General features: G+C 40.0%; 2 protein-coding genes across 2 annotated transcripts in view; one reads left to right on the forward strand and one right to left on the reverse strand.

Annotated features, from left to right (window-relative positions):
- Positions 1-20,926, forward strand: part of ZNF831 (zinc finger protein 831) — a 51,024-nt gene that overhangs the window by 8,564 nt on the left and 21,534 nt on the right. The window contains exon 4 of the mRNA XM_051633047.1: positions 5,656-5,811. The gene's annotated coding sequence lies outside the window, so the exon portion shown is untranslated. The remainder of the gene's footprint in view (positions 1-5,655; positions 5,812-20,926) is intronic.
- Positions 228-6,298, reverse strand: PRELID3B (PRELI domain containing 3B). Its single transcript, XM_051633056.1, has 6 exons — positions 6,171-6,298; positions 5,088-5,256; positions 4,631-4,720; positions 3,990-4,060; positions 3,009-3,111; positions 228-2,365 (listed from the first exon to the last, which is right to left on the reverse strand). The coding sequence occupies exons 1-6, from the start codon at positions 6,200-6,202 to the stop codon at positions 2,246-2,248; spliced, it is 585 nt and encodes a 194-aa protein (XP_051489016.1). The 5' UTR covers positions 6,203-6,298; the 3' UTR covers positions 228-2,245.

Here is a 20,926-nt window from a genome sequence, read left to right on the forward strand (position 1 = left end):
AGGATCTATCAAACTCTGAAACCTGCTCAGTAGTTAATATGTCAGATTTGCAGAAAAGCAGTTATTAAGAAGCAGAAAAGACCACAGGAGATGTCAGTGTGCATTTTAGGATTCGTGCATTTCAATTAAAGAAGCTATGACCTCCAGAGTATTTCTTCACCTTCACCCTTCTCATTTTAGGTTACTCAGCAGTTTAAAAAAAACAACACACCAGATAGATGAGCAAGTTACAGGAACTAGCCAGAACTCAGATAACATTTTATTTTAAAAGCACCACATACAGAATGTCATACTTCTTGACAGAATGAGAATGCAGGCATATAAATAAAATAGAACAAAGAATAATGATCTTTCAAAATAAATTGTTGAATGCTTGCAAACAAAGTTATTTTCAGTGCAAGGGCAAACTGTGAGTTCATACTATAGAGTCCTTAGTGCAGAAAAAATAGGAAAAGAAAAAAAAAATCAGCTTTAAAATGCCAAGTGATGCTAATGATTAAACAGTTAAAATCAGTTTCAAGCTTGCATTTTTATCAGAAACAATGGTAACCTTTTTGCATAAGTTTCACATACACTTTTTAAATTAAAATGCTATTTCAGTTGTAATAACATCCTGTAAAAAGCATGGCAAACCTCAGTGATTTAAACATTAAAGTAGTCTCAATTTCTTTTCAGAAAAATATTTAGACTAGTTAAATTTTTAGAAGTTATATACCTGTATATAGAGGTATATATACACCTGTTTTTCCCCTACACAGATCTTGCAGAAGATTCTGTATCCATGTGTTTCGTACTTAAGGTAAGCCCTGTTTCTCTATATAGCAGACACCACTATGCAATAGGCAATTCTGATAAAGCAGAAATGGCATGCAACTTGTGCTTGGATAGGTGAGAGTACAGTGCATAAAGGCTAAGAGAGAGTCTTGGAATTACTTGTAAGCTTAGAATAAAAAGTCCAGGAAAAGCCTCTTGACAGCAAAACAGAAGCATCAGTTAATTCAGGGCTGTGTCTTTCTATTTTTCCTTCACACTGAAGGAGCCTCATGGGACAGCCAACCTCTGCTGAAGTCACTGCCAGCAGGTTGGTATACTATGTAGGGAAGGATGTCAAGGTCTGACCTTTAACTCCCCACAGCTAGTGACTGGGACAGTACCAAGAATCTACAGTGAGTACTGAGAAACAAAAACCAACTGTAGAAAACTTCCTATTCTCAAGGCTTCCATTTAAAGAGCCTTGTATTGTGAGCAAATTAGTAAAAGGTTAAGGAACTTCTGGAATCTAGAACACTATGTTTAATTTAAAGGACAACGTGATTCAGTTGACATAACATTATTTTTGGAGCATGATCAAGTTAATCAGTGTATTGTTAAAATTTTTTAGTATCACTTCCTCTATGTTTAGGTATCTCTTTAGTTGACTTCACAAAGGTTTTTTTAGTCCTTTAAGTGGTTCTTTGAAATTTTGAAGTGAACACCTACTATTCTTAGATGCCCTAGTAGCTTGCAAGATTTTAAGGCTTATTGTACCCCTTTATTTCATGAGCTTTTAGAAATAGAGATACTTACTCTAGGATAAAATTTTATTTTAAATTACTGCACACCCAGCTCATTAATGTTGCATTGAGGAATAGAATTTAGGTCTTAGTAGACACTTGGTATATTTTACCTCTATTGACTGAAGAACAATCTGAGTACTATGTTAGCTCAACCAAACAAGTTAAAAAGCGTATCAAAAAATATTTTGTACATTCTTTTGTATTTCAAGCATCAAGTAATAAACTGTCTATTAAACCGAGTTGTATTATACAACTATCAAACATTAATAAACAGAATAATGCTGGAACAAACCATTAATTTGGGCTTGGTCCCCAAAGAGGTAGTCCATAAGTCACACACACACACACACAAAATTCCACAGAAGTTAACCTAACATCCCAGTCTCCTCCACCATATGCACGTCGTCACTAAATGAGGCTGCTTCAGATCTGAAAACGTTTAGTTAGTGTTCATGTAAATACCGGAACTATGCTTGAAAATTATTTCTTCATCTGTAACCCAAATTCGGTCCAGCTGAACCAATATGTTAACTAGGCTTTGTGCATCAGCCTCATTAGTAAGAATTCAGCTTTTCTCCAAATTAAATTTGAAACATGCCCAATACACAGGTAGGCCTTTAAATAACAAAGAATACCTGTGTTTAGCTTTGGATTGTTAAACCTTGTTAGTAATACAGGTATATTCACTATCATTTCTCTACAAATGCTGCTGCCGCCATTGAATTCCTCATGGTTCCTCTTGCTGAAGCTGTGAATTCTTCAATTTCAGCATTCAATCTATTAATTACCCATTCCAATGCTTCACGGCCCTACAGTTAAGAGAAAAGTCTATCAGTGTGTAAGTCTTAGTGAATATGTAAATAGGTTAAATACTGTCTTACTAAAAATTACTAAAAATACAACAATTGAAAAGAGAAGAAAAGGTACACAAATAACTGCCTATGATTTTTTTTTTTTTACTTGAATAACCAGGGTATTGCAGGAACATGTGCTGCCCTGCATTTCATTAAAAGATTCCTTATGTCAGCTGTACTCACATTATGAACCACAAAGACTTTTCATCCTGATTACTTTATCATCCTTGAGGTTGAACTTTGGATTCCCAGAGGACAGACTCTCAACTAGAACACCACTTCATTACTCCCACATACCTACTTCAGATTTGTCTGGATGTATATATCCTTTTTCAACAGCAAAAACTAATAGATGGCATCAAAAAGGCAGCAAAAGAGCAACAGCACCAGACTATTAAGTGAGCTGATATTTTTCCAGTGAAGATAAATTACATCCATTCACAAGAGGGGAAAAGAACAAAAGTCTCTACAGTAAAGGCAGTAGGACCATGTGGACCCTTCCTAAGGTTGTTTCACTTTTTTGCTTTGTCAACAGAGATTTTTATTCCCTTTGTCATTCAGCCAGTGCTCACACATTTTACACATAGGTCATACTTACTTTATTAGCATTGGAGGAAATTGTGTTTGCCATTAGCCCTTCTAGGTAACTGCTGAGACTGACGCCTTTTACAGATATTATTGCTTCTTGTGTCAAAATGGTTCTGAAACAGAAACCAAGACACTGAATTATTCTAAGCAGTTTAAAAAAGAATGCACTCCTATAAGAAACCCACTCCTTTCCAAGTACAATCCCTCCTCAGCTTTGCTGTACAACACAGAATTTGCTCAGTAAACACAACCCACTTACACCGCATTTACCTGCTTTACACTTCTACACAGAAAATGAAAGCAAAGTCCCCATTAAGTCTAGGTGTCCCTTTGTGGTCCTCAGTTATTTCCATCTTCAGCAGTAGCAAGTTAAAGAGTGGGAACAGCAATTTGGAGTGAACATACACTCAGAAAACAGTATTAGGACATCCCCTTCCACAATAGGGATTTAACGTTTCTGAGTGTTGTGAGAGGAAAATAAAACCTCTTATGTTAGAATCCCTAGAAAGATCATTAAGAATTATCACTAGTTCCAGGAGTATATACTGCAAGCTCTGAAGCTGCCTTAAAAAAAAACCCAATCAAACACCAAAATCCAAACTTCTGAAAGTTAGAGGTTTATCTGCCTTTAGTTAGGGTAAAGGCAGATAAATGTGCCCCTTGTACAGGTTCTGTGCTCAGGCTGATGAAGAGATGGGAAATAAGGAGCTGATAACTGAAGGAAGTACAAACTTAGCCAGACAGGACACAAGACAACTCCCTGAAAAGCTGAACTGAATTGGACTCCCCCGTAGCATGACATGTTTCCCAGCAGTGCTCTACAGAAGCAATGTCACTAGAGAAAATGACAGTCCATTTAATTCTTTTTTAGACAAATTACCATAACAAAGGTGATGTAAACTTCATCTGCTGTTCAACGGATACTGGGAATTTTCAAAGCCAAAGTCTGCACTGCTTCAGTGCAGTATCAGAACAGAGGAGAGGTACTTACTTGTCTGGTTCATGAGGGTGTGGTTTATAGACAAGCCTCTCATCTACTGACACTAGGTTTGTAAATGAAATCTGTAGAACATAAGACAAGATTACCCACTGATAAAAATTTTAAGAGAATGTAGTAAATAAAACTGCAGATTCAAAACTAATGCTTATATCTCATTTAAGCATTACACTTTTCCTGCAAGTATTAGGGTTGTAGAAAAAGATAGAACAATCTTGAAGTTCAGCATTTGCTGAGCTAGCTCCTTTCCTTAAGTTTTTGGATCATTTACCAATATACACCATCACATTTATAAAACACTTCAACAATGGGATCAGACAGACAGAATACTGCAAAGAGCAAGATGTTACATGATTAGGAAATGGTGGCAGTGTACACCAAATGGCCTTCTAGTTTTTTTTCTTAGCCCCCCCCCCAGACTGCTATCCTCCTCATCAGTAGGTTCAGAGGCCTGGAAAGTTCTAAAAACCTAGTATTCCCTTCTGAAAAACAGAACCTGTCAACTATAAACACATAACTTAAACCTTTAACTTATGTTGTTCTATAGCAATTTTCAAGGTGACATTCCTTTTCAAATTTGCAAGGAATTACTATAACCAATAATCTATTTCAATGGCATAAACACAGCTACTTACATTGCTGGACTTAAGCTCCATTGTTTTTCTCACTGGGTCAACTATAGAGTGCTCCTGAACATACGTCTTTGTTCTACACGTGCCAATGAGCTAGAAGACAGGCAAACATACAGAATTAATTATGCTAATCAACTGCAAATCTTTTCGTGCCTATAAATGCACAAGTGGTGATAATTGTATTGGACACACACAGAGGCAACAGAATTAGGGTTTAGTTTCAAATTAAACTATTCAGTTGAGGTAGATCTCATTTTCAAGACAGAAGCAATCTCAAGAACTAGGCAACTCCTGGCTAGCAGGAAGCCACTATGTGTGCTGCTGTTGAGCTTTCCTGACACGTAAATGCTTGTCCTGTCAAACCATTACAGTTAGGAATGATACACATCTGTTACAAGGCCTGGTTCACAACCTCCCCTCCCTCCGGCATCCTTTTCCAGCCCTACAACACACTGCCTACCGATTTCACAATGGAGGGAATTCCCCATTCCGTACTGAGGAGCCGGTGGCTGTGCAGCTTCCCACTGGAATCTACGTGCCTGTCCAGGACATCAACTCCAACCACGCTGGGGTTCATGGGATTTGGGTATTTCTGCATGGCAGCCGTTGTTACTGTTTCCCAAGGGTGACTGCCAACACAGAATCAAGACACACAAGTTGCACACCTTCATTTTTAAACAGGATTTCTATTAAAACTGAACACAAAACAGTCGATGTATATTTTTAAAGCAGCTCATTTTCCAGTTGTCAACTTTAAAGTAGCCCCCTGGTACCGGCTTGCGACACTTCCCTAGAGGAAAACATCTGTGGACTGGGCAGTGGTACCTGCCAGTTAAACACACAACACACCTGATGAATCAGGACTCCGGAGTTCAATTGCCTTCTGACTTAAAAGTTTGATAAGAACATTTTCCCTGTGTCATAATGCTGAAAGATTGCCTTTTTTTTTCAGGTTCCAGCAATACCGAAGTAATTCATTAAGCTGTTACTTTCCTTAAATATTTCCTTTGGATTATTTTTCAACCTAGGTGTTTTGGAGCACTGGAGCTCCGGCAGCATGAAGCGACTCCCGATGCTTTGGTCAGCCCTACAACTGGAAGGCGAGAGCAGCATGAAGGTGACCCTGAACACGGGCAGCCCCGCAGCCGGACCCGCGCTGCACCGGCACGCCTCCCGCTTTGTGGGTGAGTGGCTTCCCCAGCCGGAGCCGCCGGGTTTCCTCAGGACCCCCCGCTGGCGGCAGCCGCACCCACCTTCGGGCAGCCGGGCTTAACCCCCTGGAGCGGCCTGGGAGCCGGCAGCCGCTGCTGTGCCCGCCGCGCTCCGCCGCCGGCAGGCGGCTGCCCCGGCGAGTGACCCCGGGGCGCCAAGGACGTGCGGGGGAAGGTCACGGGGGGCGAGCGAACCGCTGCGGCCGGGGCACAGCTGCGGCACCGGGCCGGGGGCCAGACGGCCCGCAGGTGGTTCGCCTCGGCCCGCCGGAGGAGAAGCACCCCACGCCCGGCCCCCCTTCTCCCTCCCGCCGCCCCCGCGCTGCACTTACTCGAAAACGTGCTCCGAGGTCCAGATCTTCATGGCGGCGGCGGGCGCGGGGCTGGAGGCTCCGCCGGGCTCTGCTCGCGCCCGGCCCCCGCGGGCCCGCCCCGCCACCGGCCCCGGCCCCCGCGCCTGCGCAGCGCGGAGCGGGACCCGCCAATGGCCGCGCGGCGCCGCCTGCGTCAGCGGCACGTGCCGTGACGTCACGCCGGGCTCTGCGCCGCCCCGCCCCGGGAGCGGCCGGTGTCACGTGTCGGCCCGGGCGCGCGCACTGCGCCTGCGCGGAGCTGCCGCTCGGGAGGCGCGAACCGGCGGCCCCGGTGTCCCCGGCAGCAGGTGCCGTTTCTCGAGCCCGTCCCCTGGGCTGAGTGGGTCGAAGGCGCGACTGAAGCTTCCGCCGCCGAAACCCGAGTTGTAGTTACATGTGAAAGCGTTTCAAGTTAGGCGGGTACCGGGACCAGACAGACTGAACTGCAGGTTAAGGGTTGGAACTGGATGAGCTCTGAGGCCCCTTCTGACCCGAACCACTTGTGATTGTAGGAGAGAATGTTTTAGTTCAGTTTAGTTATTAGATTCTGTCAAGATCCGGGGGGGAAGACACCAAATAAGACACTTTTTCTGACAATAACCAGGTAGCTTTTGTAAGGCGTAATCTGTTCAAGTTAGAATGAATACGCGTCTCCTGCTAACCCAGACCTTCAGTTCTCACTGCCATGGACACAACGGGCCAAGGCGACAGCTGCCCGGGGGTACCGGGTGCCCCCGCCCCGGCTGCTGGTGAAGCGTTGCGCGGTTGTTGCGCGGTTGTTGCGCAGCAGAGGGCGCAGGGACCCTCCGGCTCTGCCTGTAGCGGCGGCGCGTGCTGGGGTGGGAGCGAGGGCACGTACGAGTGTTATTTAACGCTGAGCAGTCATACCAATGCCCCACCCAGGCCGGCTCACTGCTGTCCTTAGACAACTTGTTTTGTAAGTGCGCTGCCTGGAAGTTATTTTATAACAGTTACAAAACAGCCTCTTTACTGTTTTCCATGTTAAGAAGCACCTTCTGTAACAGGCAGACTGTTCCAGAATGGAAGGGTTTCAACTTAAGCGTCTTGGACTGTTTCCCTTACTCATTCCTGAAATAAAACCAAAGTGATTTGCAAGATTAATAAAGCAGTAAGAGATCAGTTACAGTGACAAACTAGCCCACATGCCTGGCACATCATCAAGCATTTTCTTAGAAAATTCTAAAGATAACAATGTTGAAAGTGTCCTGAGTTGTGTAGAAATTGTATTGTTTTCAATCAGGGAGGCAGCAGGACAGCATTTCATGGCCACAGCTCTTGACCAGTAAGTGACTGTTTTGTATTCATGACTGCACAGTAGTCACCTCACTGGAAAAGGCTGAGAGGGAGATTGCCCAGAAACAGGGTGTTTCACCCAGCAAAATTTCTATCATTGTTCTGCCATGCCAGAAATCCTGGCCAGTCTGTGGAAAGACTCAGATTCACTGAATATTCCCATTCATTTTTCTTGTTTGCGCTGAACACCAGATAGAAAAGCTGTTATCTGGAGAAGCTACTATTTAATGATAAACTACCAAATTCAGGCAAATAAGTGAGACCTGTTAGGAGAATACATTTCTGCTGGAGAGACCTATCTTGATCTTATTTTTCCTGACTCTTTGCGTCATGGGACTGTTCCTAAACATTATAAAAATGCTGGTTAATCTATCAGAGTGCACACATTTTCTTCTGTAAGACTGAAAGTCAGTTCTAAATCCATTGTAGTCTCAACACCCACTGAGTGGTTTTTTTGCAGCTGGAGAATTTTGCAAAGGATGTTAACCATGCTAAGCATTTAGAGAGGTCTTGGCATGCAGTCCATAGTTGTGGAAGATGGTGACCATTAAACAGACATTGACAATTCAGCAGACTCATCTCCTATCCAGGAGGCTTTCTGTAGCCTCTCATCTTTTTTTTTTTTTTCTGTAGAAGAGATGTCAACTACTGGAAGCAGAGCGAAGTGACATCTCCAAGAAGGAAGATGCCAACGTGTGGTGCAGATTAGGAGCTAGATCTTAACAGTTCTTGCTCATATGAACTTCAATTTATTTTAGCAGGAGTTTTGATCAAGTAATTTTCTGTCTTTGAGTGATATCAAGGGCTGAACTACTTATAGACCTGACTTTTAAAAGGAATAATAACATAAATAGAGCCAGCTTTTAAGAAAATAAAATGTTAATTTTTAACTGCAGAGGAAAAAGTTGCACATCCTAAACATTAGAATTCTTTACATTGGTGATGTTGTATCTTGAGGATCTTGTGTCCATTTTTTGACCAAGAATTTAATACTATAAAATTAGATATATTTTTCCCTATACATAGAAAGTACCCATCTAATAATTGAAATCAAAGAAAACATTATTTAATTTGAGTCTGTCCAGTCCCAGGTACTACCAAGATGATCAGTAGGGACCATAATGGACATCTACAAAAGAAGATTAAAAACCTGTGGAAACCCGTGGTGTGACTTAGTTCATGTGTATCTTTCAGGGGCTGTTTGCTTGTGACTCTGCCAAACGCAACTGATGTATGAAGGGGGCCTTGTGCTGATGTGTTTCATATAGATTTTGACAGAGCAATCTCCTTGGCATGACAAGAAAGGCTTGAAATTGCTCTTAGAATTGTGTATCAAAGTGCTCTGAGGTTCCAATGAATTTATTTGCAGAACAAGGCATTATGATTTTGTATTTCCAGACCCATGTTTGCCATCAGGGAGGTGTGTTTGTTAGGCTTAAAAAATTGTGGGTTTAGCTTTCCATTATTAAAATACACGTATTGTGTCACATGTTGAAAAGCAAACACCATCTGGTCCAAAGCCTTAATCCCAGAGAGTAACTAGACCACTCTGCAGTACAGAATGGCTTGGAATTTTAAACTGAAAAGGGTTTGGTGACAATTCCACTGATTCAAGCAGCACTTCTGAACAAAATGAATGCAGGTCAGAAGAGGCACTGATAATGGATCACCAAAAGCAAATTTTACAGTGAGAAGATCACAGGTGACTGATGCAGTGAAGAGTAAGTAAGTAGGGAAAGTTCTGTATTTAACTGCTGCACTTCCTTGCAATAGGCAGGATATGAGCTCTGGCTGCTTAACCCTGCCTCATGTATCACAACACTTCAGTTTTCACTTTACGACTTAGGCAAGTTTACTATTTTGTACATTTAAGAAAACTGTATTTGGTAGTGGGTTTTCCCCCCATCATATTCTGAAATACAGCTAACACTACAATAATGCTTCACCAGTTCCTTGATCTGAAATTTAAAATTTTGATGTGTTTGAAATACTGGTGTTCACACACAGTATTAATGAAAATCATTCAAAGGTCTTGCTCTTCTCTTGAGCTGGAAAAACATGTTCCCACTCCCTGTGTCAGTCTGGCAGTTGTACTGGCAGAAAACTGACACTATCAATGTTTTCTTTTCCAGACATACCTCTTCAATGACTTGGTTATACAATTCCTAATGACTGCTCCATCCGTAAACACGCTTTTACCATCAGCAGTCAATTCAGTATGTGAGGCTTTTAGTGCCTGGCTGTATTTCCCCACACGTACTGCTTAGAAGACCTTTGTTGGATAGCAAAGTTCTCTTTTCATTGCTTCCAGAATCAACTTTTTAATGCCTTGCATGTCATTATACATCTCTATGAAAAGGTCACCTCAAATTGTACTTTTAATAAGCAAATACCCTTCTTTTTAGAAGGAAAGCACAGCAACCATCTCAGTGTAGGATAGCATCAACTCCTCTAATTTTGGCTCATATTTTAATAGGAGCTTTGTTCAAATAATTTTGATCCATCCAGATTTCTGATTAGTGTCAAAAGGAGACACTAATGGGGAAGTGCCACCACTACATACATGAGGTGAGGAGAGAGCTCAAACTGTTTAACGGATTAGCATTCAGGGGCTTCAGTGCATCTCTTTCTCTCTCCAGATAAACATAGTTGGAATAAAATATTTCTTCTTCAATACTGAAAATGTGGTTTTATTGAAATAAACAGGTTTTATTGCAATTTCTACCTTTTTCTCCTCTGCAATGCGTTAGTAGTTCCACTGCTCAGTTCACCTTCCTTCTCCATAACTGATGGCTCAAATTCCTTGTCACAGCTGAGGTCTGGACTTGTCATTTGACCCAGGGCAGGGGGAAGGGACAGGAATGCAGCAAAAAGTCTTAAAGACCACTGAGCTCCATACTCTCTTTAAGCTGCTTGCCTCAACAAAGGTAGCTGCACTAACTACACTCAATACAGCTGATTTCTCAACTTTGTCAAACCTGCTTAAGCTGTCTGGAACCAATGCCAAGCAGCTGAGTTTGTGTCTTCTGAACCACCAGTGGAACTGAAAAATCACAGAAAGGCCATGTTAGTGTTGCAGAGGAGGTGGTGAAGTTGCAAGAACAAGTGGTCAGGGCTGGTTAAGCCAATGCTGAGTACCCCCCAGAATGCCTGCTGGAATCACACCTGGGTTGTAGCCAGGCACTGAACAGTTTTCTATGTTCAGTGCATTTATTCTTTAGCCACTAACAAACTCCAACTTGGTATTTGTTGGTATCATGCAATTTGGTTCAACCCAAAATAGAACATGGAGCACTGAGACAATCAAATGCCTATATTTGTTTCTATACTTTATTAGTCAACTGGGAGAGCATTTATTTTTATCCTTCACTGTTTAGGGCTTTTCCTCGCTCAGTCTGATGAAAAAACAGATTATAGAAATAAGAAGCAAATCCCTTTCCTCTAATCCCCCATCTTCTGGTGAAAATGGCTGTGAAGTTGCATATGAAATGCAAATAAAATTTTTTACAGAATATAATTTTCTATCCTGAGACTAATACCCATCATCCTCTAAGAAGAGATGAAACAGCAGTAACCATATCAACTTTCAGAAGAAAGACGCAGCCATATACATTTTTTTTTAAGAAATGAGGTTGAATCGATTCATGCCTTCTATGTGGAAAAACCACAAGAGGGGGCTAGGTTTCTATGCGGTTTTCCGCTTGAAGACCTGTTGCTTGTTATTCCATCAGAGGGAAAGGACTTACAGGTCTCATAAGGAAGCTCACCTCGAAGTATCCACGTCTCCAAGCATTGCCATATTCAAGGAGGACAAGATCCCCACTCTGCTTCAGCATTCCAGCAGCAATCACTGCCCAAGGGCTGCCCACCCCTCAATCCAGAGCAAACTTTTCTGCAGAATAAATTGTTGCCCAGCTTCCACATCTGGAAGGGAATTCCTTGCTGGAAACGAATTGGAAAGATACGTTCAGGCCCTTTTTTCAGAACTTAAAAAATATTAATGAAAATTCAACATGAAAGCAGTGAAACATCCCTAAATAATAATGATAATGATTATAATAATAACAACAACAATAATGATAAATCACCTTTATGTCCTTTAGTTAAGCCTGGTTAAACTGGCAGAAACTTAAATCAACTGGACAGTTCATTGAAATTGGCACCGATCTGATCCCTGACATAGATGAACTACAATGAGTAATAAACACATACCTCAAAAAATTCCATTGCTTCTGCTAGTGCTTTCCCAAAAGGACTGAAAAAACCTGTAAGTTTTCAGATAACATGTAAATAAATAACAATCTTCTAGCATCTTTGTATGCTCACCTTCAACATGTACCTTCAATCACAAGGACCAGTGAAAAACAGGCAGTAGGAATCCTATGAGACTCCTAAAGATTCAGTCAGAGCATCTAGTTGCCTGGCCAGAAAGTTTCCAAACCACGTTTCTATGCCAGGAATTTAAATCACGTGTAAACCTATGAATTGGAAATAAAGGACAAAGAGGTCATTTGCTCACAGGGCAACATCAAACCCAGACTTGTGCAGTTTGCATCTGTGTTCTATTGCTCACGTTCATGTTTTACTGCAGAAATGAAATGCAGTGAGTGCAAACCACAGCACAGAAATTTGTCTCAAACAGCTTTTCTGGTCTTTTGGGGCAAAAAGATGACAGCAAAGGCAGAGTGTATAGTGAGAATTACTCATTCTTTGCTGCCGTATTCTCTTTCCTCCATCATAAAAAAGGAGAGATACACTTTCTTCCTTCGTATGACTAGAAACAATAAGGTACCATCTCTTTCCCACAGATTTATATGCATATTTAGAAATTGTTTTCCACTATTGATTGCATAAAAGGGTTCTTCCTGGAGTTTCTTAAAATATATTATTTTTCTACCACTTAAATCCTTCATTTATGCGTCCATGCACAACTGTTGTACAAAGACTGTAGTCAAAAAGTGCTGCTGTTCTCTAGCATGGTGATACAGGGAGCTAAAAAAAAAAAGGGATGTAATTTCCTAACAATGCCATTACAAATCTATTTCCTGTTTCAAAATTATGCTGATTTCCTTCTCAGAAACATTTAAAACAGCCTGGCTCTCAACATAATTTCTAAGCTCTAAAATAACATGATCTTTTGAAAGCCATCTGAGCTTTGTTTGTAGGAAGAAGGTGTCCCTACTGGTGCTTCTATTTACTCAGTAAAGCAATCAAATCACTAACTCATCACCATTTACCAGGTTGCACACATTGTGCAATTTCCTTGACTTCCATGATCAGGGAGTTTGATGATGGCTGTTCAAACAGTTCCATCTTGTCCGTGTCATTAGTGGGAGCAGCAGCTGCCACCAGGTCTTTGACTGAAGTGCAGCTCCACAGTGGTGTGCAGCTTGTGGATGCAATACCACTGTTCTGTTGTCTGGGAAACAGTCTCTTCAGCTCTGCATAATATGACAGTTACCAGCCAGATAATGTTGTGTTTTTTTTTTTCTTGCAAGCATCACAAATGTGCATGTGATCAAGTAGGCAGATGATAATCACGTTATTACCCGCAACTCATGAGCAAGCACAGAACCAGCACAATTAAAGACAAAACTACATATTTTGAAGTACTTTGAAATTGCTGCTGATTTTGTGTTGTTTGGAAATAATCATGCTTCTCCCCTGCATCTGATGCTTGTTTAAAGATGACAACTTTTCTTATAAAACCACACCATACTATCAAACATTTGTTGAATGCAACTTTCTAATGCAAAACCTTGAAGAACCAGCAATGAGACAGAGGTCATATTACATGTTAAAACACAAACATAACTTCTGGTCTTCAAACTTTGCTCCCGTATCCCAAAGGTATGTAAAGCTCTGTGCTTCAGAAATCTTGTACTCAACTACTTCTGACATTGTTTAAAGAAAACACAACCTGGAAGTGAAAGTTGAGAATTCTTCATACACAAACTGCTGCAGGCAAGTGGCTACTTAGTCATCAGTGCTGACATCTGAACGATCACAGAGACAATTATCAGATCAATTATAAATCAAACAGTCTTGAGACATCTCTAGCGTACATCCATCAGTGGCTGACCACAGCCGGATGAAGGCAAGCCATGAAATAATTTTTGTTCAAAGTTTTGTGGGCCAGAGATCATGTAGATCCTGGATTTAAGTCTATTTATGTTGTTCTTAGTACTAGGATTCCATTTGCCACCTCTTGGGCAGGAGGATCCAGTCTCAGCAATCAAGAGCACAAGACGTCATCTCTGGGACTACAGTCCTTGAGTCTTGAACAGTAACAGCAACTTCAGGCTCAGTCCCAAACCTTCCCAAGTCCAAACTGAGAAGACATACTGGATTTTGGATGGAACTGACAATCCACATAAACCAGTAGCCTGAAAGTCAAATATTGCACCAGAAAATGGCCCTTCTCCTTCTGGGAATGAGGCACTCCAACAGTTAAAGTTCTGGTATCTTATCAAGCCAGTGGTAGTTTCCTATTTGTAACTTCACTGAAAATACCTTTCCCAAGTAGTCTTCTGAGGATTTTTAATGAGTTTATTTCATCCAGCCTAGGGGCTAAAATATTAATAAAATTAGAGAGTTTAAGATGGAAACAGTGCAAATATCTTCTACTCAAATAAAGTAACAGAATAGCCTGCATGCACAGTTGGGTCAAAAATATTTTCTTTCATAGTATTCTCTAATAAACATTTAAAATTAATAAACAGATCCCATAAAATCTTCATTAATGTAAGCATAATAGTTTTCCATTTAGAAAAAAAAAATAAATCTAAGGCAACAAGATTATTTGATAAAAAATCAGTGGCAGAGTCCAGCGAGATAAAATGCCTGAATATGCACTGTACTGCAACCACTGACTTTTACTCCAGGCTATGGCTGTTTTTCTATGTACTTTTCTGTGAGATATTATAGCACTTATGGAAAATGAAAGGAATATGTGGGAAAACTTACAAATCTTGGAAGTCCTGTGAAAGAGCTTCACTACATTCTCTAGGACTGTCCTGATCCAAAGCCAAACACATTTAACAGGCTTGTACAAGCTCGGTACGTACAGAATAAGAAAATTTATGCAACAACTTAAAGAGGATCTAAGAATTTTTAAAGTATTACAAGAACACACAAGCTGTTAAAAATATGTTTACAGAACAGCACTTTAAGCATTGTGCTTTGGGAAGAATACCAAGTTAATGTCATTACAGCCTGAACTCCTACCTGTGCATGTAGTCTATCTGCAAAATCATACACTTATTTTTCTCCATAGTGTTACATCTTACTCTGGACATTCCATTCCCGGGAAGGAAAGGGCTCGGTGCATGTGACAGTTCTTAGATATGGAATTTAATCATACAAACTTTAACTCTTCTAGGCCTTCCCTCATCCCCATTATTGTTGCTGATTTGTGCAGCTTCATTAGTGATGATTAGTTAGAGAGCACTTTGGGAGACAAATGTATTTTTATCATTGTACTGCCTACACTAAAACTAAGCTGTATACTAAGCTGTCTGCAACTTAGTGTTTCAGCAAAAGCAGTAATTAAAGGAATAAACAACAAGTATAAATTTAAAAAGTTCAAAGCACTGAGAAAGCATCAGACTTCCCATAGTATTATTCAGCCAGCTTGGATTAATGCCATCCATCTCTTCAGCATATATATATGTTCTCTGTTATATGTGTATAGAGTCCAAAATATAACAGCCACAAACTGCAGTTAAAAATGTTTGGAAAAGGAATAAATATTTGCAAAAAGTAGTTCTAACAGCAACTGGACTTCTCACAAAACAGAAATTTAAAATGTAATTTTTCATACCTAGTTATTGCATAGTGTACACTAAAGCAGTTTCTTACTAGCTGACTCAATTTTTTTTCCCCTGACCTCGAGTCTTTCAAGAACTGCTTCCAGTTGCTGCACAAGTAAATAATATTTATATAATAGAATCATAGAATGGTTTGGGTTGGAAGGGACCTTAAAGATCATTGAGTTCCAACCCCCTGCATGAGCAGGGACACCTCCCACCAGGCCAGGTTGCTCCAAGCCCCATCCAACCTGTCCTTGAACACTTCCAGGGATGGGGCAGCCTCAGCTTCTCTGGGCAACCTGGGCCAGGGTCTCACCACCCTCACAGTGAAGAATTTCTTCCTAGTATCAGTTCTACTGCACTAAATCAATAGGCTATGCATTATTTTCCCGGCAGGTTCATGACTAGTAGGATGGTAAAATTGGAGTCTGACCTTCTTGGTTATTTTCAATGGATGGTTTTCATGCTCAGAAACAAGAGCAGTTTTTATATAGACTTTCTACTGGTGACAAATTCCGAGCATACAGCAGCTCTCTGAAATATAAAATATTGTAAATCAGTAATTATTAGAAATCAAGGTCTATAAAAAGGTAAGATCTAGAGTATAGGAGCTACAGCAGCTTTTCTTTTTAATCTAGATATGCATACTATGTATCTTCTAAGTAAAGGGCTCCCAAATGTACAGTGGTATGAGTATCATAGGAACGGAAAAACAAATACTGCCTGAACAGCTGGACACTCCCCTGAGCATATGGACTCAAACAGGGACTGATGCTGCCAGATACATTAGCAATGAAAGCAGCAGGCAAATAAAACTATGATATTAATAAAAAAACCTTCACAAAGCTTCATGAAACACAGAACTTGGAGACAACTTAGTACCAGAAGCAACTAAAACTTATTTCAGTTGGTTACACCAAAATCAGTGTTTGCTCCTTTTATAAATGTGTATTTCAGTGTCATATATATCTTAATCCTTGCTGATACACTTAAATACTTAAAATTGGAGTACTTTCAAAACCATCTGAACACTCATACAAGGGATCTGCACCTATTTAAATAAAAGTTAGCGACACCTACCAGTAAGAAAGGCCCTTCTGTAGAAAAGTTATGGTGAATATTCGTGTTAGTTAAATAATTATTAATCTGATAATTTAAACAATTGTGAGGATCAAAAACATGAAAAACATGTCTGCAGAATTAGGCAAACTTCAGATGTTGAATCTCTTCGGTGCTCAATTAGAAAAGAGTTTCTTCCAAAAGTAATCCCTAGAGTAATTCCTACCTCATCTACTGGTAGACTCTTTAGGGCCTCTATTGAGACTATGGTGTGTTGTCTGGTTTTTATTTGCTATATTTTTTGTTGTCTCTTAAAAAATATAGTCAGCAAGGGGATGCATTCCAAAACCTGCAATACTAAAGAATAAATATCAGAGAATCTCTTTTCTGAAACATGTGGAGAGAAGGAGAACAATTGTTTGGAAGATTAACAAAATGGGATTATACCTGTCAGCTTTGTTAGTCAAACATTCTGTCTTCTCAGAAGTAATATGAGACAGCAGTGAGAGCTCTGACAGTGCATGGCAGGACTGCAAGGATGGAATCTTTCACAGGTAACAATCTGCATAACAAACTCTTCCCTTTGGCAGCTGTGAATATCAGAAAAAAATAAATTATGACACAGATACCAAACAACAAAGCTCGCAGAATCTAAACAGTTAAATAATATGGTAAAAATTAATAATAATTAAAAAAAATAATCAGTACTTTATTTTCACTATGTCAATTTTGCAATGGAAAATAGGAAAGTAACCAGCAATTGCTGGTCCTGAAAATAACTGACATTCCTTCTCACTTGACTTAAATGTACTTAAACATTTTCCAGATTTTGGCACATTTGTTTAGTAATATTACAGAAGCTAAGAAACTAACTAATATAATGAATATAAGTAGCCAGAAAGGTATTTAGGTTTTACAAATTAAGTGATGAATAACTGCTAACTCAAATAAAACTTGTAATTGTGTCACAGATTCTTCAATTACTTTATTCAAGAAAATTAAGCAATAAATATGCCCACATAATTTGAGTGAAGTAAGTAAGTAGTAGTATCTCAGATGTTACAAATATGAAAATGTTGAGGAGATTTTCTCAAATCTCTAGGATCAGCTAAGGACTCAATTCCCAGGGAAAGATTAGTGGGGGTTGAGCTTCCAAATCACATGTATCTTTAAAAAGATCTGTCTTCAGTGGCTTTTCCAAGACTAAAGAATGGTTCATTGGATTAAAGTTTAAGAATTCACAGTTCCTAGTTCAGTCCACTAAGCCACATTTTCTCACAGAACCTGCTTATGTTTTTTTTCCTTCATTTGCATGCATGCACATAGGATGTGTGCGCAAATGAGTTCTTTCACAGAACACATGGCTTAAAAATGGCTTTCTTGAAGTAGTTTTACTAATGACTGGTGCCATGGAAAGGCCATCTTTTTCCCCAAACCTTTGCAGATGCAGATTTGGAAGGTAGGTAATTATTGAAAAGGTACTGTAATTCTAATATACATTTTGTTCTAATGCTGTATTTTTAATTTGGAGCAGCCTTTAGGTGTTTATTAAATTGCTAAAGACTTAAGAGACTTAGTTTTTATTACACTGAATCCTGGAAGGGTAGTTTAGGAATGGATCTTTACAAAGACAATAATTGAAATATGTAACATGAGGACAGCTGTTAAGATGACTGTTTCCATAACAGCACTCATCTCCAAGTGAGGTCCACAATGACACAAGATACCGTTTCTATGGTAATAGAATGTCTTAGCCTCAGGGATGCACAGAAATCCACTGTGAAAAGTAGGAACTAATATTTTAGATTAAAGACACTTCCTTGTTTACACTTACCTATGTCTAGCCACTGATCACCATTTTCTTCTACCTAAATGGTAAACTTTTTAGATGGGTGTCTCTCTTCAGCTTGTTTTTCTAAAGAAACAGGTGCTATCTAGTCACTCTGTTTGTCCTCCTCTTACAGCTTTTAAAACTGTTGGTTAATTTTAATCCAGTTAGACTGTGGGACTGGTATATGTCTACTGCCTGGGACTTAGTAGACAGAGTGCAGAAACCCAGAGAGGTGACACCACTGGTAGGAAGCCCACATGGTGAATTCATTTGCCTTCTGCTTGGGCAGGCAGCCACAGCTGCAGATGCCTCCTAATGAGGGGACATAGGACAAGATGTGCTGAGGCTGAGGACAGGAGGAACTGGAGATACTAGATACCAGAAAGGAAGGGTAAGAGTATAGAATACGCATTTACGGTGCCTTGCAGACGCTTCAAATAGGCAAGTAAGTTGTAGCAAATAAATTATAAGTGTCAGGATACAGCATGGTAACAATGCCAGCAGGGTAGGAGTGTGCATACAGACAGACAGACACACAGATCAGCCTGTCTGGGAGTTTCAGTTGTTGTCTTTAGAAATCGTGACTTAGGCCTGCCACTAAGCAATACCAGTTCTTAGCAACACTGGTGTTCTCAGTTCTTTGTGTTTTTTCCATGTTCCTGTATCCAGAGTGTGCTAGATATTTGGCTGTAAAATTCTCCCAGATAATTCTTCTGGGGTCAATTTTACAAAGACTCAGTAACATGTTAGATGTTGGAGTTAACATGTAGCAGATTCATAATAGGACCTCTGCACTTCTTTGCAGGTGCCCATCAGAAACTAAACTATTACACTAAAAAGCAGACTACTTTCAGTAATTTCAGCTCATATTTTGTGCCAAGATGAAGGCATTTTGTGACATGTGTTTTGAATTCAGCTTGTGCCAAATGGATGCTTATTGAGTACAGAATGGTTGGAGCTCTCTTCATTACCACCCTATCTCCTGGTTCTTTAGAAGCAAAGCATGGTCAGGGAAACTCCTAATTAAAAGTTAACTGTCACATTTCATTGTGGTTATTTAAAGAATCCTTAGTAACTTGTACCAGAAGAACAAACAGGCTAAATCTCCACAGTTCTGCATATAAGTGATTAGCATTGACAGAAAACCACATTTAAATGTAACAGATTGCCCATTCCTGTTAAGGACTCAATGGCTTTAGAGCACTATGTATAGACTGAGTCTGGGTGCTGCAAGTGTTTGGATGCTGAAGACTTTTCTTAGGATGTACCCAGTATTTCAGGACAAGGAGATAACAAATGCTAATAGCTAAAAAACTGCTGATACAGTCTTGGTGTCTGCTTTTGAAAATCGGAGCCATTAATGGTGTCAATAAATTACAAGAAGGCATGGTAATCCAATTACTGCTATTTTAAAACACTAAGGTTCCTCTGTAGCTATGGAAACAAAAATGCAGACATTAATGAGCAAGGGGGAAAAAACCTGGTGTTTCCTTGACAACAGATAAAAGCATAGCTCCATGAAGTCCAAAGGAGGGAATGACAGAAATACCTTTAACCATGACACACAACTGAAACACAAGTCCAGTGCCATAATATACTTGACTCTGCCAGAAAGCTACAAGTACTCTTCTCACAGGACCACTTCCCATCTTTATATTGAAGTTACCCAGTAGCACGAATCATTCTGTGTGTTCCACTGATGATCTTCATGAGGATAAGAATTAAAACAGCACGTTAAAGCCTGTGATAAGAACTGGAAGACTTTTGTGGTGTGCATGGAGCAGATGAGTGCTGTATATAGCATGCTGGAAGAACTTTCCAGACAACAGGCATGAGACATAAACAATAGGTGCCAACCTGAGACTGCCTGAGTGCTTTGGCAGTGTGGAGGTGAGCAACGTGCTCTACAGAAAGCCAGCAATGGGCAGAGTGGACACTACTTTTTTACACCCAGATATTGAAGAGCAGTTGTTCCCTGGAGTGCATAATAAATTCTGTGTACATACACACAAAGTACGTCTTTCCCAGTAAAAACCTTTATAAACATTATGTAAGATTAGGACACAGGGATAAAAGGGGTGTACACCTTTAACTTAATCACTGTCATTGAAATTTTGCTGGCACCTCTCACACAATCCAAAATATTTTTGGCAGAGGAATTCTGATAAAACAACTTCAACATTGTTCAAAGACAGTAAAATAAGAGAGGAATTGTGATTTTTAAGAGGACACCAGTAAGATGACAGGGCTATTTTCCAGTGGATAGCATACAGCACAATAGAATATTCATATGTAAAATAATGTAATACAATTAATAAAGTGAAGAGTTAATTGCTAAACTTCCCATAGGCATTTTGGAAGAACTGAATCTTCAAAAAACAGACCCAGCTTATGGTATTAAGAGCATCCCTTCATACTGGGAAGGAAATTATATCAACCAGTTCAAAATCCTGAATTATGTCTATAGCAATGAAGAGCTGGATACTAAGCTACAAGAATGTAGGGTTTCCTTGACAACATGTTGAGAAAAAACACAACTACATAAAAGCTTATGGAGAAAATAATAATAAAAAAATATAGTTGTGTTGGCTAAATGGTTTGGAACACGGGTTTGCCTCTGTGATTGGTACTGGTCTGAGGTCATGGTGGTAGAACTGTGTTTCTACAGTTCTAGTTACTGATAGTTCCTTTTACTGTTTTTGACATGGATCTGAAAGTTG

This window comes from Apus apus, chromosome 15, assembly GCF_020740795.1.
Source record: "Apus apus isolate bApuApu2 chromosome 15, bApuApu2.pri.cur, whole genome shotgun sequence".
NCBI lineage: Eukaryota > Metazoa > Chordata > Aves > Apodiformes > Apodidae > Apus > Apus apus.